General features: G+C 33.6%; 2 protein-coding genes across 3 annotated transcripts in view; one reads left to right on the forward strand and one right to left on the reverse strand.

Annotated features, from left to right (window-relative positions):
* Positions 1 to 452: 452 nt before the first annotated feature.
* The window catches only part of LOC106467112, a gene marked incomplete at its 5' end in the record, with an annotated part of 42,555 nt that continues 15,322 nt past the window's right edge, over positions 453 to 27,685 (forward strand). Inside the window, 11 exons of the mRNA XM_022395236.1 lie at positions 453 to 629; positions 1,648 to 1,764; positions 2,162 to 2,218; positions 3,232 to 3,284; positions 3,796 to 3,862; positions 5,588 to 5,673; positions 6,299 to 6,452; positions 9,578 to 9,811; positions 11,626 to 11,763; positions 12,405 to 12,643; positions 13,047 to 13,108. Of these exons, the coding sequence (XP_022250944.1) occupies positions 453 to 629; positions 1,648 to 1,764; positions 2,162 to 2,218; positions 3,232 to 3,284; positions 3,796 to 3,862; positions 5,588 to 5,673; positions 6,299 to 6,452; positions 9,578 to 9,811; positions 11,626 to 11,763; positions 12,405 to 12,643; positions 13,047 to 13,108 (1,384 nt within the window). The remainder of the gene's footprint in view (positions 630 to 1,647; positions 1,765 to 2,161; positions 2,219 to 3,231; positions 3,285 to 3,795; positions 3,863 to 5,587; positions 5,674 to 6,298; positions 6,453 to 9,577; positions 9,812 to 11,625; positions 11,764 to 12,404; positions 12,644 to 13,046; positions 13,109 to 27,685) is intronic.
* On the reverse strand, positions 14,599 to 20,617 carry LOC111087696 (cell wall protein AWA1-like). Of its 2 annotated transcripts, XM_022395238.1 has the most exons (3): positions 19,914 to 20,617; positions 19,346 to 19,431; positions 14,599 to 18,201 (listed from the first exon to the last, which is right to left on the reverse strand). In XM_022395238.1, the coding sequence occupies exon 3, from the start codon at positions 18,183 to 18,185 to the stop codon at positions 15,333 to 15,335; it is 2,853 nt and encodes a 950-aa protein (XP_022250946.1). In that variant the 5' UTR covers positions 18,186 to 18,201; positions 19,346 to 19,431; positions 19,914 to 20,617; the 3' UTR covers positions 14,599 to 15,332. The 2 variants fall into 2 exon arrangements, with proteins under 2 accessions (XP_022250946.1, XP_022250947.1); XM_022395239.1 differs by lacking the exon at positions 19,346 to 19,431.

A 27,685-nucleotide genomic window follows, 5' to 3' on the forward strand; every position in this document is an offset into this window, starting at 1 on the left:
TGTCCCAAACTTTGCAAAGATATTTATCAAAAAAGGCAAACTAACAGATTCATAGGAACTATATACTAATATTCCAGTTTCGGTATCTAAAATAAAAAGGTTCAAAACTTTGGTGATGAGACATGTTAATTTTTAGTTGCAGTTTCTGCACATAGTTGGCTAAAATGTTGATTTTGTTAAGATAATTTTTATTAAATTATTTATAATTTAAGCTTAGTTAAATTTTTTTTGTTTTGCTAAAGATGGTTAAACGTATGTAATTTCCATCCTACATGTCTTGGCAATTTGTATTAAGAATTTCAGAACTATTGTGTGACAAAAAATTTATCCCTCTGGGACACCGAAAAGAGGGCTGCACGTATAAACTTCAATTTTGTTCTAAATAATAAAAACAGAAGCACGTTTGATAAGTGAAATTTTGAGCTTGATTTGTTTTTTTGTAAATTGCCCAGGAAACTGCTTACACTCCCCAAGTGGAAGCCATATCCCCCACGCCACCGTATGAAGACCCTCGGCTCAATCAGCCTCCACAGAGGTCATCCAAGGATGAGTTACTGCAAGTGATTAATAGGTTAGATAGGGAAATAGCACAGGTGGAATCACAGATGACCAACCTCAGAAAAAAACAGGTGAGGACTGTATGGATCTGTTCTTATTTTTATATATACGTTCATCTTATGCATACATATGTTCTTTAGTATCAGAACCTGAAAACGGGTTAGGAATCGTCTTTGGGTAGGGAGAAAGTTTTACAGATAGATTTATTGAATTTTGAAAAGGACATAAATCCAAATAAGATATAACAGCAGAAACTATATAGCATATCTAAAGACCTTGTATTATGGAAATCATCATTTGATTTTTTAATTTTGATCTAAAAAAACAAAATATGAAACTTTAATGTTGGGCAGAACACTCAAGGAGGTGTTGAAATGTTTAGACCAGTGGTTCTTAAGTTGTGGTCCACACTCAAGGAGGTGTTGAAATGTTTAGACCAGTGGTTCTTAAGTTGTGGTCCATACTCAAGGGGTATTGAAATGTTAGGTCAGTGGTTTTTAAGTTGTGGTCCACACTCAAGGAGGTGTTGAAATGTTTAGACCAGTGGTTCTTAAGTTGTGGTCCACACTCAAGGAGGTGTTGAAATGTTTAGACCAGTGGTTCTTAAGTTGTGGTCCACACTCAAGGGCTATTAAAATGTTTAGACCAGTGGTTCTCAAAGTGTTTTTTTTTTATACACTGTATCAGTAATCAGGTTAATTCAACTCAATAGAATAAATTTGTCATTTAATATTTTGGTTTTTTTCATTAAGGTCTCAGTGTTCAAGACAGTATGAATAACAGACTTAGAGTAATTTAAATTACCAAATGTTTGTAAGCTTTTTTATTAAATATTTTATGATTTAATCATGTCATTCTTTCATGGTACCCTACCCCTAAGAAATACTTAAAAATAATAATAATTAAAAGTCAGTAGATTTGTGCCCAAAAATACAATTAATAGTCACTATTATTAGTAAGAAGCTGAATTACTAGCTTACTCTATGTTATTTCACGTTAACCTCTCATTACTGACTGTTTAACCCCAATTCACGTTAACCTCTCATTACTGACCAGTTCTGTAAATCAAAACTTTTTCTTTTTGAGTAGCAAGAACTGATTTTAGAAGCCAGCAAACCTACGGATACAGAACAAGATGTCCAAGAGACGTCAAGTTTCGAACCAAAACAACTCAGTATGGCCCAGCTTATATATTCAGCAAATAGGGTAAGTGCAGATTTTTTGTCCAAAAACTACTATTGTGACAGTTCTGTCTTAACCCTTTCATTACCATGGACACGTGTGGTGCTCAAGAGAACTGTTATGGGAGTTTTTATACTTCTGTGAAGAGAGGGTATTACCCTCTAAGATTTCTCCAGCTTGCGAGTTTTGGATATTTAAGGAAATATTAAAATGTCTTTTTTTTTGGTTTTGTTTTTTACTGTGTAACTAAAAATAAACCTGGCACTGGATGGTTGTTTATCTATAAATATGGCATTGAGGATAAAGATCTTGATAAATATAGAATCTAAAAGGTAGATGTGTTCTAGAGATCTGACATTGCCTGTCTCACAGGAGGAAATATTATTATTGATGTTTTTTTTTATTATTCGACTCCTTTTAGAAAAAAGCTCAACAAGCCCATGGTGTTCTTGAGAAATTAGGTCCAAAATTAGAACTGGTAAGTAAACTTTTATTGGGATGTCTGGCTGAGTTTTAAGGACCATTTGACACTTAAAGGTTGTCATTGCACATCCACCCTTGAGAAAAGTGAAAATGTAAACCCACCTTTTATTTTTCAGGAAATCACTGATTTCCTCTTCAATTCCTGCATGTTGCTGAATTGAAAGTTTCAGCCACGGCCACAATTGTCAAATACAACCCATTCCTCTCACAAGAATTACCTCTAACATATCAATGCTTACTAGTCTCTCTTCTCTGTTTCTAAGTCTTAACCACCAGTAATTGTACGCTTAACTATAATGAAATTATTTCACAGTGTACAGGTTAATTGCTTATTGACTAACACTGATAACCAGTAATGCAGCCACTGTTTACATCATGTTTGTAATTATATATAACTAATTGCTAATTTATATCATTTACCAACCCATTAAATTATCAATGGTAATCAAGGAACAGAAATAATAATTTGAAATCATAAATATATTTCCTTCTTTCTTAGCTTAGATTGTATTATATTAATGCATTGGTTTCCCAAAGTGTGGGAATTATAAACAATCCCAGTTATTTGAGTGATAAATTGTTATAGGTACTTTTTTTTTGCTTGCATTGTCCCATTAGGTATAAATTAAAATGAAACATCCATGCCCAGGTAAGAACTGGTGAATTTTAATTGTGTTCTTTCCAAAAGTTATGAAAAATTTTCAAAATCATGTCAGTTAGGCCATTAAAATAGTAGATGTAGTCCTGTTTTTTAGTGGCTAAACTTGACCAATTTGATTACACTTGGCTCGGCTCAGCTCTTAAAATATTCGTAAACTGTTTTTTAATACATAACATATTGTTCTATCTTCAGTTATACTGCTGGTTTAAATGTTTGTAATTTCTCCATGTTGTGGTGTCTAAACTTTAAGATACAATAACCTTTGAAAAGTTGCCCTTCAATAAATGCGTACTAGAACCTTTATATAAAAAGTTGTTATACGCTAAAGTTTTTCTTATTTCTTTCAGCCATTATATAATCAACCTTCTGATACTGTTGTTTTCCATGAGAACAAAGGACAGTAAGTACAATTTCTGGTAATAGATGTAATATTTTAACAGCTGGTGTAGAACTCAAGATACGTTGATAAGTAATCATCTAATTTTGCTGTTGATGAAGTTAAAATTCCATTATTTTTTCTTTAAGTCTTGATCTTAATATCATGATATAGCAGGAACGGTTCGACACGATATTGTAAATAATATCTTCTGTAAGGAAAGGAAAATGACATAATTAGCAAGATATAAACTTTACTTTGAAAGAATCAAAATCAAGGAGGAACTTAAAATATCGTGATGGTGTGTGATTTTTTTCCATCACCCTGTATTAGGAAAACCTATATATAATAATTAACATAATATAACGAAAATTTCACATCTCTCATTAAGTTCGATTCACTCGTACTTTACGTTATTTCATAACATTGATTTTAATTGTTTTGCAGCTACTTGCAGGCAGAGTTTAACAATGTTTTAAAATGTTTTTGAACAAATAAGATCTTTCAATATTGAACAATAACTTCTTTATTGTAGTTTTTCATCTTTCAAGAAAGACTTGATAGTTCTTTTAAAGAAGAAGCAGGAAGACCGACAACAACGGGTACGTATTAACATAGTGTCTCGTATTGCACGAGATAACTGAATTGTCTTTCTGTGAAATATCTAGAAAGGTTCCATGATAAATATATTTTTCCCGTGAGATTGGGGTCTGAATTTATAAGGATATTGAACAGTCTGTGTTTGAATGCACCAGTATAGTCATGATGTGTCCTAAGTTAAAATGGTTAAACTTTTTTATTTGAATTAAAAATTAAAAACTTATTTTAGATATGTATTTTGAAATTTGAAGATGTTTATGAAACTCGCTTATGAACTGTTACTACAGTTCTTATGTTTTTGTCAATATTTCATCCAAAGTATCACACGAAAGAACAAAGTAGGTTTTAAAAAGAAATTTTGGGTTTCAGTTGTTTTTTTAATTGCACATAAGCCTGAATCCTAGTCTTCATAGGCAAAGATACGAATCAGCCTAATTCTAAAGTTGAATTGTACTTAAAACAGAACTGCATAATTCATAGTCAGTAAAATTGTATAAATTATTCAAATATAAGACGTTTTACTTTATTTGAAATGGATTAAATATAATTAAAAATTGATTCTTGGCTTCTCTTTTCTTAAATCTATATATTATAAATCAATCCCAGAGGTCTATGAACTTTAGATACATATCGAAGATTCTATCAGTATCACCAACGGGGTGTTATGAGATGCGAATACCCAACCCCCACCCCTTTTTCGAATCTGAACTGCATTTTGATTGATGTTATGAAAAATGTAGTGATGCAAAAAGTGCATTAAAACTTTACGTTCATTATTTCTTTCATTTGCTAACGTGTTTCTTCTGATACGAATCACGTACTGGACTTTACCGACTCTTGGCTTACTTAGGCCTTTATTGATCTCTTAAAAAAAATGAAGAAGTTCTGCTAATTCTTGTTTAAGAGGTGACGTACTTTGTTATTTACTGTTAATAATTTGAAAGTACCCAACCTCGCAAAATATTCAATAGTACTTTAATCCTGTTTTAGGAAAAATGATTTATTACTGGTTCTTAAAAATATGCTTATGATCAATTTACAGTTTTAAACTTAAGTAGGAATGTTACTGGCGAGTTTCAAAATTAAAACCTTCTTGTACTTTTAGTTGAAGGAGTTTATCATGAAAACAACAAAGTATTGGGTTTACACTTGTACTTATATTTTTCAAGTAACGAGTTGATAACATTTGAAATTTTCTGATTTTTAAATTGAGAGAGCAAAGGATTGTTGAGCAGTTCTTAATCTCAATCCTTCTTTTCCTTTGTACAACAATTGATTTCTTTAATTCTAAGTATACTGTAATTACCAAAGTGACTGGTTTTGTCTTTGCAGAAAGTTTAATACAGGCTGATTAAGGTTTCCCATTTCTTTCATAAAGGAAACATCTCTTTGTGTTTAATTTTGAAAATCCATTTTCGTGTATGTGTGTTAAGTTAGTTCACTTAATCAAAGCCTTGTCTGGACAGTTGCTGCAGGATACAAATAGAGTAAGTAAACTGAAACAATAGTTCATCTGGAATTTGAAACCTTTTAAGCCTTAGCCACGTAGTGAGGACGTGCTCCCTTGGGAAATCACATTGCCTTTGTCATAACTGAGCAAATAGCGATCAAGGCAGGCAGGTTAGTGCTTTCTAATTGAATGTCTCTTTTGTATCTTGTTCCTCAAGCATGATGAAAAGACTTATTTACTGAGTAAATCAATAACTTTGTTTATTTCGTTCTTTTAGGAGACTTATTTAACGGAAACTTACAACCGATTAATGCAAGCATGGCAACAGAGAATGGAAAAAAAAGATAGTAATATTAATAAGAAGTGAGTATTCTTTAAGCTCGGAACTTTCATATCTGAATAGGATTCAGCCCAATCTGTTAGTGTATTTTATTATGTGGAATAAGTAGCAATATACACACACACACACACACACACACACACACACACACACACACACACACACACACACACACACACATAGTGTTAAATAAAATTTAGCTATTTAATTGTACATATCTACTGGAGAAATAAATGGTTTTAATCTAGAGCTCGGTATGAACGTACTGCCAGTGTTTTACTTTTCTATTCTAGTGTTAAATATACTAAGTCATAAATACATGTTGAAATAATTGTGAAGGTGTGATAATAAGATAGATAAAAACCTAGCAAAAAAGTGGTGTCTTCCTAATCTTGGGAAATTTGATTAAATGATACAAAAAACATTTTTGTACAAAGTCATAGATATTAACCAGCAATGGGTTAACATATATATATTTGTATATAGAACTGTGACAAATATATATAAGATAGTGAGGTGTTTAAAAAAACATTCTGAACAGTTTATGTGTGAAGAAAAAGAAAAATCCAGATTTTTATTTTATCTTCAATGCAAGTTCATAAGCTATTTTGTACTTGTACAGTGTATAGTAAGTAAATGTTTTCATAGGGCCAAAGACATGAAACAGAGAGAATTTTTTGAGAAGCAATATCCTGAACTTAGGAAACAAAGAGAAGAAAGAGAGAGATTGTCTAGGGTTGGGCAGAGAGTCCGGAGTGATGCAGAGATGGAGGAAATCATGGATGGCCTACAAGAACAAGAAGTAAGAAAAATTTTAAATGATCTTTTGGAGATTTTCTTTTTAATGAAATATTTGAAGCTGTACAAAAAAAAGGTTTTAATATCAAGAAATGAGATGTTTAGAAGTGAATTTTGAGTTTGCAATAACATTTTTAAACATTCTTTTATTTAGTGTTCTTTAGTAAACATTTTGTGTTCTTGTGTCATTGATATTGCTACAAAATAGTTATATATATAGTATTGGAAAGTAGTTATAGAAAGTGTTGGGAGTACTTATGTAGATGATAAGAAAAAAAAAGGACATAAAAGGCAAAATACTACTCGTTCTTATTGTGTTAAAATGAATTGCATTAAGGAAAAGTCAGGTGATAATATTTTAACACCATGGTTTATTATCACCCAACTAATCGGAAAGTGTGGCCCAGTATAAAGTATATAAAACTACTGACGGTCAGTCTATGCCGAGTAGCAGTGGTAGTGTAAAGTCAATCCTGGCTCCCACAAGTTTTAGCATGACTACTGACAGTCAGTCTATGCAGAGTAGCAGTGGTAGTGTAAAGTCAATCCTGGATCCCACAAGTTTTAGCATGGAGTATCTTTGAATAGCCAGTAGCTTGATTGATATGTGATTGTAATGTAGTGTTTCAGTCTTAGGAATTGCATGTGAAAACAGCATTTTTAATAATAATAAGGTGGTGAAGGTAGAAAACCAAAACTGTCCAAAAGTTAAGTATGTATGTTTTTTTACAAGATAGGCTATACTTGTGTGTAGATCTTGTTAGTAAATACTGTTGTAAATGTTACCTTGAAAATGGTAAGATACAGATCAGAATGAAGTGGTCTCAATGACAACTAGCTGCTCAAAACCCACTGTATTGAAGAAATAACCAAACCTAAAGGTTGAAACGGTCATCAGACTACAAACAGTGGAATAAGAAAAGCTGAAGATGTGTGCTTTTTATGGACGAATCCAAGTGTGACATATTTGGCAACAGTCAGTAACAATTTCTTCAATGACTGAGAGAACATTATACACATCATCTATAGTGAAGCATGATAGGAGGATCAACAAACGTTTTGAGCTGCATTTTTGTGTCAATGATTTGACTCTGATTGTTGATCCATCAGGCAGCATTTCATCTTCCAGCAAGTCAGTGATTCATCAGGCAACATTTCATCTTTCAGCAAGTCAGTGATCTATCAGGCAACATTTCATCTTCCAGCAAGTCAGTGATCCATCGGGCAACATTTCATCTTCCAGCAAGTCAGTGATCCATCAGGCAACATTTCATCTTTCAGCAAGTCAGTGATCCTAAGCAGTACCTCGATGGTAAAAAGAGGTCGATGAAACACTCGTAACCATAGCTTGGCCAGCACAAAGTCCTATTGTAAATATTATTGATAATATATGGACCTATTTAAAACCGAGTGTGTCTAAACAACTTTGAATTGCGGGGAGTAATACAGGACAATATTCTCCATGGTGAACTGTATGACAGCATGAAAACAAGGTGGTTCAATGTCCTGTGTAAAGCAAAATAGTTACATACAAAATACTAGTGCATTGTACAACTTATTTGCCCTTTTTTTTTCTTTCTGTGATAATGTTTTGTACTATTAATAAGTTCACCATATACAGAGGTTGAGTACGTTATGTTAAAATGATTTTGAAACTTCTTCATGTTGTTACAGGTCATGTCATGTCTAGTTGTGCACTACCTGATGCACATGCTACTTGACAGTAAGCTTGCAGCATAATTATAATTGAAAAAGGGCTCTGTCATAATGTTGTCATGTTCAAAGCACACCACACTTTCCTGAGTGCTTTTCATATAATTCATCTAGTGTACAAGGACAGTGGGTTCCTAGCATCTGTTTCAGAAGTGTGATTGCATAGAAATACATAGGCTCTGCATATGTCTACTTGACCAGTATGTCTTCATGTATAATACCATCAATACCTGTTTCATTGTCAAGCTATTTGAGGTATGGGAAGGTTGAAGGGATATGTCATGGAAACAACTTGTGCCACTTTTCTAGATGGAGATCCTTCTTGATTTTTGTGTACTGTTACCTGGAACATTTGGATGGCTCTTGTCACTGACTTTTGTGTTTATGGATTCTCACCTGTTACAAGATGCCACGTTTTGCTTATCATGCCTGTGGTACAGTTTGTTGCAATTCTATTTCTAGAAGGTCTTGGTACCCCAAGTAGATACGTGTTTCTTTTTCTCTTTTCCAGTGCTATTAAGTGCAAGAGATATCCTTGTTTTGGAAGCTATAAATTCCCAACTTGAATATATCTTTATGGTCTGAATGCATGAATAACTTGTGTTATAAAGTGTTGTTACATACCCTTTGCAAAAGCAAAAACCTTTCAGTAACATCACACTGCCTATGAAATGCCAAACGATATCAAAACGTAGTTCTTATACATGCAATTCCACAATGTCTTTATCTCAGCTGTATTTGTTATTACATCAGTTGCTGATTTGTTTCTTCAAAATTGTTTTAATATAATGTACTTAATGCTCTGTAGTTGATATATTCATTACTTGTAATCTCTTTATGTATATTACTTTAATACGTTTCTATAATTATTACTTGTGTGTTTCTGATTTTTGCCTATGAAGTAAGATATATGTATATGTGTGTGTGTGTGTGTATATAACTCCAGAGTTAGTTGTTGCTTATTGTTCAGTATGCCTAGGCAACATTTTTTCAATACTGACCTAATAGCTGTGAATAAAAAGTACCAATAGGTAAATGTATAAGCCTTAATTATACTGATAGAAGCTGGGAAAAAAGGTATAAAATTTATATAATTCTTGTTAAGTAAACAAAATATTTTGTGAGATTTTTATGTTCCCAGTGCTTCACGAGGCATATTGATTCCCCTGTCCATCCATCCTGATCTTATGGACAGGATATCTCAAGACTGAATGGATGGATTTTGACCAACGTTATACTACAGGTACTACAGACAAAGTTCTATACCATATTAGCTTTTGAAGGTCGTAGTTTAAAGGTCAAGGTCAGTTACATTGGAGAAGGCTTAAACATACAGTATAACATTAGTGGTGGCATTGGTGTCTCATAAATCAATTTACACTTCTTATATTGGCTTTCTTATTTTACTGTTTATAGCTGGAAGATAAGAAGATGAAAAGTTATGCAGTGATCCCACCAATTTTGATTGATCAACGACGAAAGAGGATCCAGTATATTAACAGGAATGGACTGGTAGAAGACCCTATGGCTGAATATAAAGAAAGACAGATGTTGAATGTTTGGATTGACCAAGAAAAAGAAACCTTTCGAGAGAAGTACCTCCAACATCCAAAGAATTTTAGTTTTATAGCATCCCACCTGGAAAGAAAGGTTAGGGTTTAAGAGTTTTAAACTTGGGCAATGGCCACGACTTGGTATGTTGAAATGGATTGTTAAAATCTTTATAAGATCTTTGATCAAATGATTTTGTAATGATGGTATGTTATCCAAACAGTGTCTTTCTTTTTAAGGTCTAATTTTAAGACAGTCAGGAATAAAAGCAAGAAATGTATAGAAATATTTTGAAAACCCAGTATTGTACCTACAAGGCTAAGTCGTAGAACTTTTGTTATCGTTATTGATGTATTAAGTAACTTATGCTATTAATCGTGTATCCCACGGATTAGCTGGATGGTTCAGAAGTATAAGAAATTAGAAGTTCATTTTTTATACTTATACCCAGAGTTGTTTACAGTTAATTATGCTTTAGAATTTTATTTTATGTACGATGTTTGGTAGAATTCCTTGTGCGAAGTTTGCTAGAATAACGTCAGTAAACATGAGTAACCATGATGAAATTAAGTTGAATAGTCGACAACTGCCTGTTCTAGAAATGCAAGTGTAGAGGACGACGTTTCCAAAGTCTTCCGCCTTTCGTCAAGAATTTCAAAACGTCGTCCTCTACACTTGCGTTTGTACAACAGGCAGTTTCCATCCGTTCCACTAGTTTCATCGTGAATACTCTGCCGAAACAATCTATCAAACAATGAGTAACCATAATCTTAAACTTTTGTGGAAGCAGGAATACAATATGCAAGAAATATACTGAACAGATGTATGTTGAAAATGGTGTGATTGTTTTGGTGTTAGATATACGCTTTGTTGGTTGTATTACAGTGATATACGCTTTGTTGGTTGTATTACAGTGATATACGCTTTGTTGGTTGTATTACAGTGATATGCGCTTTGTTGGTTGTATTACAGTGATATGCGCTTTGTTGGTTGTATTACAGTGATATGCGCTTTGTTGGTTGTATTACAGTGATATGTGCTTTGTTGGTTGTATTACAGTGATATGCGCTTTGTTGGTTGTATTACAGTGATATGCGCTTTGTTGGTTGTAATACAGTGATATGCGCTTTGTTGGTTGTATTACAGTGATATGTGCTTTGTTGGTTGTATTACAGTGAGATATGCTGCTGTTGGTTGTATTAAGGTTTTGTCTGTTTGTTTGTGAATCATTTTTGGTTATCTCTCTCTACTGTGAATGTGATACGTTGTTTACTCTTTGTACATGAGCAAGAGTGGTGTAAATGTTCAATTTCAAAAGAGCCACAAACACATTTAACTAGAGTTCAAATTCAAGTTTCTCTATATACAGATATGGAAGCATATCTCGGTGTAATACAAACACGGAATCATACCGTATTTGCAATTTTTGAGAAATAATATTATTCTAATAGCTTTTATATTGAACTCCAAAACTTACTGGCTTCAAAGGGTTATTTATAGTCTTATGAAATAAACTTTCTCTCTCTCTCTCTTTTGTTTTTTTATTCAACTGTCATTTTGCATACATTGTGTTCTGTATGATCTGTAGCCACTGAAATAAAATAGAAATTATATTATTATGATGCATAATGTGTAAGCATTAGGCTTGATGTCCTATGAATAACTGACATAAATAGCCCTTCAAGTAACTTTTGTGACATTGAGTGAAATGTCTTTATACACTTCTTTTACTGATAAACTATATTGGGCTAATAAAAGATGTTAGTTCATTAAAATAATGGTTAATAATTCTAATATCATACCAGTTAGCAAATAAACTAATTTTTTTATTCTGTATTATTCTTTGATATCCTGCATGGAAGGGTGGAGTAGAGGGATTTAGTGAATAAAGATTTTTATATGTTTTGTTCCAGAGTGTTGCAGACTGCGTTCAGTATTATTACTTAACCAAGAAAAGTGAGAATTATAAACAACTCTTGAGGAAGACCAACGTTAGGAAACGTACCCGAGCACTAGTTAGACATCCGGCTCAGTCACAATCTCAAACCCAAGTAAGATATTTTCGAGTAGAGAATTTTTACAGCTTAACACTAAGGCTAACATCCCAGTGTTAACTGATTCGTACAAATGTTGCCAGTCCTAACTGTGACTTTTTGAACTATTGTAAGTTAAAATAATATTCCACTACTAGCTGTCTATTAAGGTTCGTGCTTATTGAATAAAGGGCTCATGTTTCGGTTTCATTCATAAGTTTAAAAAATTAGTTATTTTCTTTAAAGTTTGAAATGTAAACATAAAAGCTAAGTAATGACTTTAGTTACTTTTGTCACTCAGCACATATAGTGGTTGTGTATAGAAAATTAAGCTAAAAAAATTACCTTCCATAAGAAGAGGTTTCTCTGCATCAGTTAAGAGTAGATTGAAGAGATTGTACTACAGAATGTGGGTTCTATAATTGGGTCATGGTTGCATAATCAATTAATTTAATATATAAATTATACAATACGATCTCTAAAGAATCAAGTGGATCCTTGTAACATGAATTAGTTTTCTAAAGTGTAAAGTTTGTTGTTTTTTTTTATTTAAGATATCTTATAACTGTTTTTCTCTTTAAATTTAGTTTCCAGTTTGTAATTTATTGCCATTAATAAAGGACAAATTATTCAAAGAATTACATAAATATCTTTCTTAGGCGGCGTTATCGGCTTCTGCAGCTATCACGGCTGTTACAGTTATGACATCTATAAGCTACTGTCAAACAACCAGTGCTATAGTGACCAGTCCTGTAACCACAACTACAGTGTCATTCATGGGCACATCTACTTACGCATCTCAATCTGATTTGGACAACAATCTCATAACATCAAAAACAAGCCAATCAGGCTCTGCAACAACAAATGTTGTTACCGATAACAAGTCCAATAAAACTAGGTGGGTTCTTTACTATAATTTCTTTTGTAACTTCAGTTGAGCAATCACTACCTTCATGTTGAAAAACGTTTTACTTCTCATTTTAACCTTATTTTAGATTTCTTGTGATTTTTTTTTTTTGTTTCCCTGGGGTACCAGTTTAGTTGACTATATAAGACTGAGAGTTGGGATTACCCATAAAATTTGTATTGTGGGGAAACAAAATTTCACCAAAATTATGACCTAAAATATTTGAGAAAGATTTGTTTTTTTTTCTATATTTACCAATTTGAAGCAGAATCATCCTGTTGCATCTTACACATTTGAAAACTAAGTTAGATACGTTAATAAAACTCTTTCTAAAGTCCTATACGTATTGGTGAGCATGTTTCTTTATAAATCTCACTCTGTTTCAATGTTCTAGTGAAAATAAAGATCCTGAAACGGACAAAAACAAAAGCAGACAGAGTGAAGTCAGCAGTGATGGTAAGATCTTAACTTTTTTTATTAGTTTATGATTTGTTGTTTGATTATGTTAAAGAGTGGTAGTTACAAACTTGTATCTATTATAATTCTGTGAGATCAATCAGCTTTTACAAAGTTGCTTATACCCCCCGGAAAAAAAACAAAAAACTTGAATTTCTTTTTATTTTTATGTAAGAATTCAATCGAAGCATAATTAAAAGAAAAATATGGGAAAAAATAAATAAATGCTTCTATAAGGAGTTTCCAATGAGTGAATAAAACAGTGTGGGAAATAGCAAAGACCTGATCAGTAATTACTATATCTTATAAAAATTCTACCAAATTGATGTTTTTTTATAATAAAGAATGGCCAGGTGGTTAGGGCGTTATAATGTGATGGTCAATCCCACTATTCGTTGGTAAAAGAGTAGCCCAAGAGTTGGCGGTGGGTGTTGATGACTACCTGCCTTCCCTCTAGTTTTGCACTGCTAAATTAGGGACTGCTAGCGCAGATAGCTTTCGTGTAGCTTTGCACGAAATCCATAACAAACAATAAAGAATAATGCTATGCTGATAATTTTTTCACAAAAACTATCCAATTATACTTTGCTTGTATTTGTGAGTTTCTTTGTTAAATAATTGATTTCAACTTTAAATATTCAAGTAAAATAACTGGGGTAGTCAACAACAACAACAAAAAAAACTATACATTAATTAATGATGTTCAAATATTCAAGAAAATGGTAGTACATATCACAGGTTAGATAAGAACCAATAACAATAGTAATCACAGTGTATAAAGTATTAATATGTTAACAGTAATGGCAGAAGCATAAGTACTGTAATAAAAATTAATTATGAAAACTGGAATAAGTTAAAGTAACACAATCGAATTGGGATAATAAATCGCGACTTCATAAAACCATAACAATGATTACTTTTATAGACCTGTTTCCCACAACTGTATTTATTTTATTCATTTCAGTAGAATACGACAGATTTGGAGAAATATTAGAAAACACTACTTACTATTACTAATTATTTATTACGTTAGGGTCAAACATGCAAACTACAGTTGCACATTTTCTGATAAGAGTATCGGTCAGAAATGACAGTACATCTCTCACAACTTGATAAGTAAATAAAACAATTAATTGACAATCAAAAACAATTGGTATTCCTTAGAAAAATAAAATGTACAAAATAAAGCCAAGAAAAAAAAAAAAATATAAATTTTAATAAGGAATGGAAACTGAGATCTGATGGAATTCGAACTTTTACATCTTGAATGCTTCAAACTTCAGTTGTCATTTCATTGGTTATTAAATACAGAATTTAACTAGACTCTAGAGACACACCAATAGGCTTGTACAGCTCAGAATTCACGTATTTTCTTTTGTTATTGTTGGAAGTACCAATTTTATTTAAATGGTCTAATCATAGAAATGTGAAGAATATAATGTTAGTTGCTACTCTTCAAAGTCGTAGCTACGATCTTATGAATGAGAAAACGACGTAAGGAATGAGAAATCAATTTATTTTTGCACAGAAAGTCACAGTAATAAAGCGTACGTTTACTATTTGCTTCCATAACATTCATTTGAGAGATAAGTAGTTCTTAAAACTTTATTATCAGTACATAAGCAAAGCTTGTATTAAGATATTGATTTCTACAATACATATTTAGCCAAAAAACAATTGCTGGAAAGAGAAAGGTTCACTTCAAGGAAATAGAGGGATTTGAAAACGATTTTAATTTACAGTCATGTTATTTATTTAGTACTTATTACTTATTTAGTTTCTTTTGGAAAAAAAACAACAACAATTTTTTGCAATTTTAGTTTAAATGTCATATTAAAGTGGTAGTATACTGCCTGAGCTTCAAAACAGCTTTGCTTAGAAATAATTGGGTTATAGTGAAGATACATGATGCAGTTTCTTGTTGCCATACCAGCCGTACTAGAAACAATCATTATAAACGAGTTTTTGACTGTTTGTGCATTTCTTCTTTTATTTATAATGATGTTATTTCTGTATTATACCGTAGAAATGAGTAAATTTTCTTTCAACTGTGACAAAAACTCATCTATGAATGTGTACACACTAATTAAATGGAGATTTTATTACTATCAAGCAGACTGAAATGTCATATTGAACACTAATAATTCTTCTATTCAGGTAGAAGACTTTTTCCAGGAGTGATGATTCTCTGTGGTTTTTTATTTTCATAACAATCACTTAATGTTTAGCAGTGTGGTAGTTCAGAAAAACCTTTCCCTGGACAATGTTTCCTATGTTTGTGAACAAAGTAATAGCTTGGAAACTTTGAACCACAGTTTTTACAGGGATAAAAAGCTACGTTCTTGTCGGGAGGTCGTGGAACAGAGCAGTCAGAGTCTGTTGGTACTTTCACTTCTACCATGACTGGATTTATGTGGCGCCTTTTGTGTTTTTCATAGCAGTACTTACTGCGGAAAGAGTGTTTACAATATACACAGTGGTAGATGAGAGAGGAGTTGTCATGTCCTGGTTTTGTTCTTGGATGAGGAAACGTGCTGCTATTTGTCTTTGTTTCATCATCTGTGTCTGGAAATATAATACTGCTGCTAGAAGAAGAAGAATCTTGTATGTCTGCTTTAGAAACGGTGGTCACAACATGGTACCTTGAAGAAACCTCCTTAGTGGATGTATCCTTTTCCATTTCATCCCGTTCAAAAGTGTGTTTTTCATTAGTAATACCAGATTTACTGCAGCACGAGTCTGAGTTTCTTGTTGAAATTAAGGAACTGCCTGAAGTTAAGTTGGTATTTCCTGTCGAGGGTAAAGAAATTCTGGAAACTAAGTTGGTATTTCCTTTTGACAGTGAGGAACTGCCAGAAGCTAAGTTGGTATTTCCTTTTGACAGTGAGGAACTGCCAGAAGCTAAGCTGGTATTTCCTTTTGACAGTGAGGAACTGCCAGAAGCTAAGCTGGTATTTCCTTTTGACAGTGAGGAACTGCCAGAAGCTAAGCTGGTATTTCCTTTTGACAGTGAGGAACTGCCAGAAGCTAAGTCGGTATTTCTTTTTGACAGTGAGGAACTGCCAGAAGCTAAGTCGGTATTTCCTTTGGACAGTGAGGAACTGCCAGAAGCTAAGTCGGTATTTTCTGTTGATATTGACGATTGACCTGAAACTGCATTGTTGTATATTTTTGATTCTGTAGAATTGTTAAAATACAATTTGGTCTTTTCTGTTGATAATGTTGGAATGCTGGAATCTGTATTTGGTGTTGACATTAAAGATGAAACCACCCTGGAGTGGTCTGTTGGCAGAATGGAGCTGGCATCTAAGGGGTCTTTGGACAGCATGGAACTGCCAGAAGCTATGTTGTTCTTTTCTGTTGATAGTGAGGAACTGCCAGAAACTGTGTTGGTATTTTCTGTTGACAATGAGGAACTTCCAGAAACTGTGTTGGTATTTTCTGTTGACAATGAGGAACTTCCAGAAACTGTGTTGGTATTTTCTGTTGACAATGAGGAACTTCCAGAAACTGTGTTGGTATTTTCTGTTGACAATGAGGAACTTCCAGAAACTATGTTGTTTTCTGTTGACAGTGAGGAACTGCCAGAAACTATGTTGTTGTTTTCTGTTGACAGTGAGGAACTGCCAGAAACTATGTTGTTGTTTTCTGTTGACAGTGAGGAACTGCCAGAAACTATGTTGTTGTTTTCTGTTGACAGTGAGGAACTGCCGGAAGCTATGTTGTTGTTTTCTGTTGACAGTGAGGAACTGCCGGAAGCTATGTTGTTGTTTTCTGTTGACAGTGAGGAACTGCCGGAAGCTATGTTGTTGTTTTCTATTGACAGTGAGGAACTGCCAGAAGCTAAGTTGGTATTTTCTGTTGACATTGACGAATGACCCGAAACTGCATTGTTGTATATTTTTGATTGTGTAGAATTGTTAAAATACAATTTGGTCTTTTCTGTTGACATTGACGAATGACATGAAACTGCATTGTTGTATATTTTTGATTGTGTAGAATTTTTAAAATACAATTTGGTCTTTTCTGTTAATAATGTTGGAATGCTGGAATCTGTATTTGGTGTTGACATTAAAGAAGTGCATGAAGCCATGCTAGAGTGGTCTGTTGGCGGAATGGAGCTGCCATCCAAGGAGTCTTCCAGGGTTTCATTTCTTTCTAAATTGAGCATTGAAGTCAGGTGAGACGTGTGGAAGTGATAATTCTGGTTGATAACTCGCTCAAACTTGATTGGTCCATCACACTCTGCATAGTCAATAATTACGTTTTCATCCAGACACAATGTTGCTTGTGACCTCTGTGGATGTTGTTTCTTGGTGAAAGATTTCACGGATGTTGCTGTTGAGGTGGATAACATCTTCTTTTCCATTGTGTGCTGAGAGGAGTAAGTGGGTTGTTGAACAAGACTTCTCTTTCTACCAGTTATCCTTGAATTAATATTAATATTGCTTTGTGGCTTTCCTCTTGTTTTTGTAGTTGGGTTACCAATTTGGGGATGATCCATGTTATTGAAGCTTGACAAACCTTTTTGGGGAAACACTGGAATTGGTTTGAGAATGTTAGGTGTGTTGTTAGAGGATATCAGGTTATCAGCTAAATAAAAAGGAAAAGTAGGAACAGGATACTGAGGTAACCTATAACTCAAGTGTGACAAACTCCTACCAATATGTGCTAAATAACAAAAGTTAGTGGGAATCAAGCTGGAAGGTGCTGAAGGAATAGGGCAACCGACCAGTTGCCTTTGGGCTAGCAAGGATTTACACGTTAAAATAACAGTGGGCAAATTCAGTAACTGTGCTGCTACCAGTACATCATAAATGTTCTCGTTGGTCACATTGAGCCGTCCAGTGTAGAGAAACTCTAAAAGAACAGAAAATACCAAAGCTGATACTGAGGGTAAAATCAGTGGTTCACCTGTCTCTCCTTTAGAATCCAAGTGAGGATAAGAATAGTTTAACAGAGCTTTAAAAAATTCACTATTTTGTGCCAGTAAGTTTCTGTGTACTTTAAACGTCTCTCCTCCTGCCATTACTATTACTTCTTCCGAGAAACAGTCGGGATGTTGTCTCCTCCACATCGTGAATGTTTTATTTCTGTACAAATGAGAGAAAAATAAGGTCTGGATTGGAAACTCGTATTGTTTTCTTATTTATGGAATAAGTTTTCCCATTTCTTTATTCAGAACTAGCATGACAGTACTAGTGTTTTAAGTTATGCTGTTACTTTTGTGATAATATTTTTTAAATACAGTGTTTTCTTATAATCACATGTACTTCATTTAAAACGAATTGGGGACTTTTATTTTATAAAAACCGATATAATTTGGAAACTATCTTTTATTAAAATAAATTTTTGAATAAAATGTTACTCTGAGAATCAATAAGGTGGATACACATTATCTTTACCATAATGAATTATATTTGATCCTTTATCAAACTTAAGGATAACAAGTAGACTATTCATTTTGTGTTAATGTTATATACCATATTTGATACTTTATCAAAACTTAAGGATAAAAAGTAGACTATTAATTTTGTGTTACTGTAATATATGTTATTTGATCCTTTATCAAACTTAAGGATAACAAGTAGACTATTCATTTTGTGTTACTGTAATATATGTTATTTGATACTTTATCAAAACTTAAGGATAACAAGTAGATTGTTCATTTTGTGTTACTGTAATATACGTTATTTGATACTTTATCAAAACTTAAGGATAACAAGTAGACTATTCATTTTGTGTTACTGTAATATACAATATTTGATACTTTATCAAAACTTAAGGATAACAAGTAGACTATTCATTTTGTGTTACTGTAATATATCGTTATTTGATACTTTATCAAAACTTAAGGATAACAAGTAGATTATTTATTTTGTGTTACTGTAATATACAATATTTGATACTTTATCAAAACTTAAGGATAACAAGTAGACTATTTATTTTGTGTTACTGTAATATACAATATTTGATACTTTATCAAAACTTAAGGATAACAAGTAGACTATTTATTTTGTGTTACTGTAATATACGTTATTTGATCTTTTATCAAAACATAAAACTCTCATAGATTACCAACAGGTTTTCACCATAATGAACTGTATTTGATCAGAATTTAAAGGTAGACAAGGTGACTAAACACTATATTTGTATTCTGTATGTGATCACCACAGTGGACTCTATTTGTCCATTAGTCTTTTCTGTACCAGAAATGTTATCTTAGCTAAAAATTACCTGTTTAATAAGACTTAAAATTCTTTTAAGGGTATCCCTGGAAAATGACTTGTTTTAGTGGACGTGTTTCAGAGATCCATTATTATCTATAAAGACAAACGATTAGTTCATTTACTGTCCTATGATTGGAAACATGTTTTTGACAGTTTGTGTTCTCTTGGAACATTTGCAAATCATGCTAGTTATTATCATACATGTTGCATAAAATCAAGAAACGAACATCATCGTCTAGGAAGAAACAACCAAACTGTAATAAACTCGAGGTTTATTTATGTAATATCGTTAAAAGTAAGGCAGTCTCAGCAATTAGCTAGTCCTTAGACTGTAATTTCGGTCAAATGAAACTCCTGGTATCCAGGCCTCTTTTAAGTCTATTTTGTCATTAATTCAAAAAATTCCATTATTTTTACCCAAGAGAATAATGTTTCTGTTGAATCCGTTAGATCATTCAGTATTTGTAGTGTTCATATAACTTTATCGCTTAATAAAGTCAAAAAATAAATTAACTAAAGTGATTACTGTATTCAGTATAAAAAAAATCAACAGACAAGTTTGAGGACATTCTTACCATTTAAACTTGGTTGTTCCACTTAGTTTCTTAACTGTGGTTTCCAAACTAACTTTAGTTTGGTTTTCCTTGGATCGTTAGTATATTGTAGTTTCCTCTCGAGCACGTCGGTAAGATTTTTCTCTTTCTTCTAGGTTATCGTCACTGTTAAGAAGATCAATAAATACTTTTCTTCTGGGTTGATTTTTTTTTTCTCATGTAAGTCATTGATTATATCTGTTGTACCTACGAAGTTGTTCTGTGAGGTTTTTCTTTTAGGGTGTTGTCCCTTTCAAAATAACTTGAACCCTCTAGGCTTTGGACTTCTTGATGTAGACAACCGATCTGTTGCTAATTTAATATAACCTCCTAACTTCGTTTTGGTTAACTGTTGTATTTATCAAGTAGTTCACTAAGTTTTGTTAACTATTCTCCTCCATTTACTGGTAGTTCGTTTTGGAATTGTTACCCGATTTAAACATTGATTCAAGTAGACGACACCAGGTTTGTTTTGGGGGATTCGTGTCCTTGTTTGTACATGATTATTCAACTACTATAGCTTGTTTTCTGTGTCTTAGCTCTCGGGTTTTGTGAAGATGGAAGGTTTTCGCTACTGGTTTAACTCTGGGAATTCGATATTATATGAATACAAATATATTACTAGTTCCGAGAGGATTGTATTTCAAAGGTGCTGGCCAATGAACGAGCTTGTTGTTCACGTGCTACGATCACAGAATACAGCATAAAGTGTACAGAGTCTTCCAGTTTCTTTGTCACGAAACACGCACGTCATTCATAATTAACCGTACGAAAATTATGTGATTTTTAATGTTCCCTGAATTGGAACACTTTGTTTGGACTTACTGTTTGTCTTTCAAAACGAATGTTGTATCATCGAGGCCTGTGGGGATTAAGTAAGAGGTACTTGATGAAAACGTAATTCCTTCCAGCCATATCCTGTTAAAAAAAAAAAAAACGCATGTTAGATGAAATTGATACGGCTGAGTGAATTGATTAGCTAAACAGAGAGCTGTAATAACAACTTGCCTTCTGGCCAGGTGGGGTTTAGGGAAAAGGGGGGTAGCCTTTGTAGTTTACGCAAGTATGACCTTCTAGAATTTGCTGTCTTTATTTACACATAGTGTATGTTCTATATGCCACATCGGGCTGGCATATTGCAAGTGGACATACATTCTAATTAGATAGGTACTTATTATATTTCCGCTTATGGTCACTTAATATTGTCACTTATCTGTATTGTGTGACTATAACTTTTCTGGCTGTTATAAATATTTATAAAAACATTACATTTGTAGTTTATCTGGTTTATTTTATCTGATAAAATTTGTTGCAATTCGGTTTGCAGTGATCGTTTTATCTTTGGTAGATGGCGCTAGTAAAACTAACTTATATAAATTGTGTTTGCTCTCCAGTTTTTCCTTTGAATGTTTATCTATGATGATATAGCTTCATTATGATAAGATATTATCACGTATACTTTGTGGCACCTCTAACTCCATCTTTTCTCGATTATTTTCATATTTTAATAGCAACGCTACAGTTAGGCCTACTTTCTGTGGATTTTTGTTGTTAGACAATGGCGTGTTTTAATCGCATTTAAGACAACAAAAGCTGTAAGTGCTGTTTGATCTAATTTACTTGCATGACGTGATACCATATTTTATACCCACAAATACATATTTTACAAGAAATACGATTGGCCACCGTGTGTATCTAAAGTCCTATGGAACATTAGGCCTAAGATGTGAGGAAGAATTTCATTGTGAACACTTTAATTTAAAGGGTTAGTGAAAGATAAGTGTCCCGAATCCCATGTTGGTTGTAATTATTAGTAATTGACTGTATACTGGCGGTACTTTACGCCGTTTAGTTGGACGTTATTAATACTCCGTTTACTTTACAAAGCAACGGCACACCTCATGATGACGTTTTTCTGTTTGGTGTGGAGATTAATATGCCAGACCAAACATTTCATTGTTATTCTGTCGCATAATACAGTTCCATGATTAATTACAAACGCATTTAATTATAGAGATGCAGATGTTACAGCGTCCATGTTTTACAATTCTTTAGCTTTAATTTTCTCGTATAGATGTCGCTCTTAAATTATCGATAGTTTTTACTTATAGTGATTAAGTACCACTTTAATGTGGCAACGTGTTATTTGATATTATTCATATTTAATAGTATTTTTATACAGAATTCATACTCTTTTATTAATTACCATTAATTAATTCTATTAGTGTCGGCTTGAGCGAAACCCGGTTTTTAGTGTGCCGCACTGTAAATCCAAGGCCTCAAGATTCGCGTCAGTTGCCATGAGTCGCGCTTCTGACCTTGGCTTCCTGGGTGTGTTATAAGAGTGATGTTAAAATATCATAATTGGATTGGAATAGCTCAATTTTTGCGGTGGGTGCTGTTAAATAGCTGCCTTTTCCTTTAATCTAGCAGTTCAAAATTAGAAACGGCTATTGCAGATAACCTTTGTTTAGCTTTGCGCAAGGCCTGGTGGTTAGAGCGCTCGACTCGCAATCTGTAGGTCGAGAACTCGAACCTCACCACCGAACATGCTCCCCTTTTCAGCAATGCAGACGTATAACGTAACGGTCAATCCCTCATTTTCGTCGATAAAGAATAGCTCCAGAGATTTCGGTAGGTGCTGTTCACTAGCTACCTTTTCACTACTCCAAATCAGCTCCAGATTGTGTAGATAATTGTTGTGCAAAGAAACAAACAAATCCTTAGTGTTCTCGAGTACCTGACGATCTATTTATGAAATCGTCAGTTTAGTAAAAAATAATTTGTCTGGTAGCTATTTAAGTAACCAGAGGACATAGAAGAGATTGATATGTATTTTTAAGGGTATGCAATGATATATATTTTTAGGGCATATAATGATATATATTTTTAGGGCATACAATGATACATATTTTTAGGGCATACAATGATATATGTTTTTAAGGGCATACAATGATATATATTTTTAGGGCATACAATGATATATTTTTTAGGGTATACAATGATGTGTGATGCTACAGTTCTTAGTCTTTAGAGGTGTAGGTCGAGCGTGGCCTAGTGGTTAGAGAGCGGGACTGTATGTATATTCGTAGTTCCGTAACTCACACCCAGGGTGAAATGGCGAGTAGTAGTAGGTTACGGAAGGTCTTCCGAAGTCCTCACAGAACACTTTTACGAAGTTCTCAACATAATATATCAAAGCTTTAGATAATAAAACTTTACTCGAACGTCACACGACATTTTATTTTGTTAAATCATGGAAAATTATTTAAATACTAAACTATTTCTAATTTTCCTAAGCCTAATGGAAAATAATAAGCACTCAGTAACGCGATGTAAATTTATTCGAAGTAGTGTTTACTGGAATGTAATTATATTTCAGTGTCGTGATTTATTAATTAAAAGGAAGTGGAATGTGAATGCATATAAGTGTTCAGAAGCGTATAAGTAACGTAGTTAATTATAGGTGAAATTGGGTTTAGTTATTGCAAGCCAAAAGGAAATCCATCAATTTCCGACAAACCATGTTATTTCGGTTGTTTACCTTTTTGGCCAGGTAAAATTAACGGTAAAGCATTTACAAGAAACATTCTATGGGATATGCCCTAAGGATGTGGAGCGCCATCTGGCGTGAGTAAACTTGGGGAAATTGTTCGATAACTTGAGAGTTAAAAAAAAATGCAATATCGTATTTTCTGGCAAGTTCAGCGAAACATCTGTTCAGCGGGGTTGCCAGCTATCAATTTCAGTAATAGCGCACTTTAAAATATTCGTGTACAATGGTTTATTTTTTTTTCTATTTATTTATTTATTTATTGATTTCTGACGAAAAGACATACTCCATATCTCGAACGAGGCAATTAGAGGATCATTGTTGGCAAGTCCTTGGCCTCTCGGGTAATCAGAATAACGTTCTCGTTACCCGTGGCTGTTGATGCGCAATCACTCTGCTTTTAGTGTTCGATCTCGTGACCGGCACATGCTGTGTTGCTTCGTGAGCGACAACGAAAACGCGATCACTTAAATCATTGTTTATTATTCTATAAATTATGGACAATAAAGTGAGTCAGGCCATCCAATTTACTGTTAATTTACGGAAATTCTTTGTTCTCAGCACGAAAATAAAATAAAATTAAAGGTGTGTAGAAACATCCGTATTTCATTTTCATATTAACTGCTCTTCATATTCTTCGTAATGGATACCACACATGAAGTTCAAATGTTATTAATGTGTTCATCTAACATTTCTCTTGGTGTTTAGTTTCGATTATTAGTATTACCTGTTTCAGAAAATTTGGCATCTTCTTTATTTGAACTTCTTCATTGGTTTTTTTTATTGACGATATTTAAAGCAACCCACCTCCCCGTAGCTCAACGGCAAGTCTTTAAAGATCAGACATGTCTCGACTCCATCTTTTCTTGGGGGGCGGCCATGGCCAGGTGGTTAGGGGCGCTCGACTCGCAATCTGAGGGTCACACCAAACATGCTTGCCCTTTCAGCCGTGGGGGCGTTATAGTGTTTCGGTCAATCCCATTATTCGTTGATAAACCCGAGAGTTGTCGGTGAGAGGTGTTGACTAGTTGCCTTCCCTCTAGTCTTACACTACTAAATTAGGGACGGCTAGCGCAAATAGCCCTCGTGTAGCTTTGCGCGAAATTCTACAAACAAACCATCTTTTCTTAAGTTCGGAGGGCGGGCAATGAGACATGTAATGGGCCAAATATAATTTCACCCCCTTTAACTTCACAGAAACGTAGTATTAAAATTGGAACGTATGACCTTCCGTGTGTGTGTGTAGGATTGACGACACTTATAAACAATACTCTCGGGTGGCGGAGTGTGACATAATTGAGTTCTTCGCCGTCATGGTTATCGATTATAATTTAAATTTTTACACCAACAGAAATGTGACTTTACTATAACAATGAATATATTTTTAATAAAGAACATTGTAACCACTCGACTGCCAACGAGGCCGTTCGCACAATACCAAATGTCATCAGGTTTGCTGGGAATTCAACAAAGAAAGCCTCTGTCGAAACGCTGTTAATATCAGCCGTTTGCTCTATATCAATTATCATGGTACATAACACGGTATACTGAGAAGCGTGATCTGTTAAACAGTAGTTTTTGTGATATTATCTTTATATATACTGTTATATAATACTTATTGGAGACTCGCACAGGTCAGTAAATAAATATTTGTTAACTATTATTATCTAATCAGAAACACCTTAGGTGTAAAAAAAGGGGGCGGGATGACTTAGCGTGCAATTTAAAGGAATGAAATCAAAATTTAGCGGCCAAACTGGTAGCTACATTTGTAGCATTGATAAAAATTTAACAGCAAATATTCATTCATTAGTTAGCCAGGCCGCGTATTTTATTCCTTCAAGTCGCACGTTCAATCCTTATTTTGGCCGCACCCCTTTTTTTCACACCTAAGGCGTGACTAAATATCATGACTTTTTTGTCAACACCCACCAAAATTTTTGTTCAAAATTTAGCGATTTTTGTTGAATAACTTTGTACATGTTGCTTATATTTATACTAAATTTGACACATAATTGTAGGCTGTAGAGATCTATCAGTGTACCAAATTTGACACATAATTGTAGGCTGTAGAGATCTATCAGTGTACTAAATTTGACACACAATTGTAGGCTGTAGAGATCTATCAGTGTACCTAAATTTGACACATAATTGTAGGCTGTAGAGATCTATCAGTGTACCAAATTTGACACACAATTGTAGGCTGTAGAGATCTATCAGTGTACCGAATTTGACACACAATTGTAGGCTGTAGAGATCTATCAGTGTACCAAATTTGACACACAATTGTAGGCTGTAGAGATCTATCAGTGTACCAAATTTGAAAACAAAAAGCCCTAAAAGTTACGTATGTTTTTCTATCAAATAATGTTTCCGTACTTTTGGTGCGAAGGTGATAAAAGTAGAAAGAACTTGAATCAAAATTTGAGATGTTATATCTGCTGTATTTTTGTCACGGATTGCCTTTAAATTTGGTATGTGAAGTAAGGGTCCAGTAGAGTATATCCACAGAAAATATATGATAGTTTGGATTACCACAGTCCGAGCTACAGAAGGTGGAAAATCACCTAACTATCACTCCGAGCCACAGAAGGTGGAAAATCACCTAACTATCACTCCTGAAAGGCTTTTTCTGGTAATTAAACAAAAACCATCCGTTACTACCATTTTGATAATCATTAACATCTGATCAAAGCAAGTAACCTCTAGCCATTAGTAGCAGTGGGTACCTTCACTGTTAGCGATATTCTCGGCCTTAATCCCAATAATAGCTCACGAGGCTCACAGTTTAGGAAGTATAAGTTAGTCCTTATTCCAGTTATTAAGTTAACAATGCCAAATAATCACCAGCTTAGAACAGAAGAAAAGTAATAGATATACTAAATACTTCAACCAAAACTGTTACTGAAACTAACGTTAACACAGTAATAGGCTTAAACATTTTCAAGATACAAACGACAACAACAAATAAAAAAGGATGAAACGTATTTGGGTTTTTCGTCATCGTCAGACATCTTTTAATGATAAAGTCAGCTCAGACTAGTGATTCAAGTTGCATATAGGGGAAGATTAAAAAAAAAATGTCAAGTTTGGATTAAAATCGTGACAGTGAAATATTGTGTACGTACTTTTGTTTTGTTTGAGACTGTTGAATATCCTATACCCACTCGTGTTTTCGATATATCTTCTTTGAAGTAAGAAAGGGAAGGAGGGACAAGCACTCCCTAATAATTCCTCCAACCTTGGCAGAATTGTAGATGTGTTTTTAAAGTGAATGACTGGAAACGGATCCGTAGCTATTGTTTAACATGGAAATAACTGGAATTTAAAAATAATATGGTATATAATTCAATTATTATTTTTAGGAAGTTAATGGCGACAAGACCAGGGTTACGTTAATAATTACATACGTCATCAATCACCAGTGGCTTAAATAAAATTGATAAAAATCACACGTCAGCCTTAGACTGTTCATATTGTAACAGTAGATATGGTGTTGTGGTTGATACAAGTTTATTTATATTCACTCAGAAGTTCTTATTAATAATCTTAAGTGAGCGTTACGTATAATCTACCAAGCTTTGCCGCAGAAACGCGCTCCGCACTTTGCGGCTGTGGGATCTTTATAATATTGACGGACAAATCCCACTATTCAATTAGAGTAGCTCAAGAGTTGGCGGTGGGTGCCATTAACTGATTGTCTACCCTCTAGTTTATCAATTCAAAATTAGGGACGGCTAGTGCAGGTAGACCTTGTGTACATCCGCGCGAAATTAAGAAATAAATATAATATACGCTTTATTTGATTTATTTAACAGATGTAATTTGTCTCCGATCGGTATTTTATCTCTCAGCTAATGTCTGGTCGATTGTCTTTTTTTATTTTTATTTATAAGTCGGTGCATGGTGTGGGAATTAGAAAATGATCTATGTCATAGTTAAATTAATTTTTAAACGAAAAAAAATTAAGTAATGCTTATTTTGAGGACAGTTTATTCCATTAAGATATTTGCAATTAATTTATACCCGGTATATAAAAAAAAAAAAAAAATAGGATAGCGCCTCCAAACGGCAATGGGTGATAACACAGTTTGGTTTTTGTTGCTACATCAAGTTCACCAATTGTAAGGCATATATATATATATATATATACATGTATAATACTTAAATTGCTCGTATTCAACTATGCTAATTAGCTCTT

This window comes from Limulus polyphemus, unplaced genomic scaffold, assembly GCF_000517525.1.
Source record: "Limulus polyphemus unplaced genomic scaffold, Limulus_polyphemus-2.1.2 Scaffold2493, whole genome shotgun sequence".
Classification (NCBI taxonomy): domain Eukaryota; kingdom Metazoa; phylum Arthropoda; class Merostomata; order Xiphosura; family Limulidae; genus Limulus; species Limulus polyphemus.

Bases quoted from the DNA above. Each gene is read 5' to 3' on its own strand.
- LOC111087696 (XM_022395239.1), bottom strand. From the start codon at position 18,185: ATGTGGAGGAGACAACATCCCGACTGTTTCTCGGAAGAAGTAATAGTA.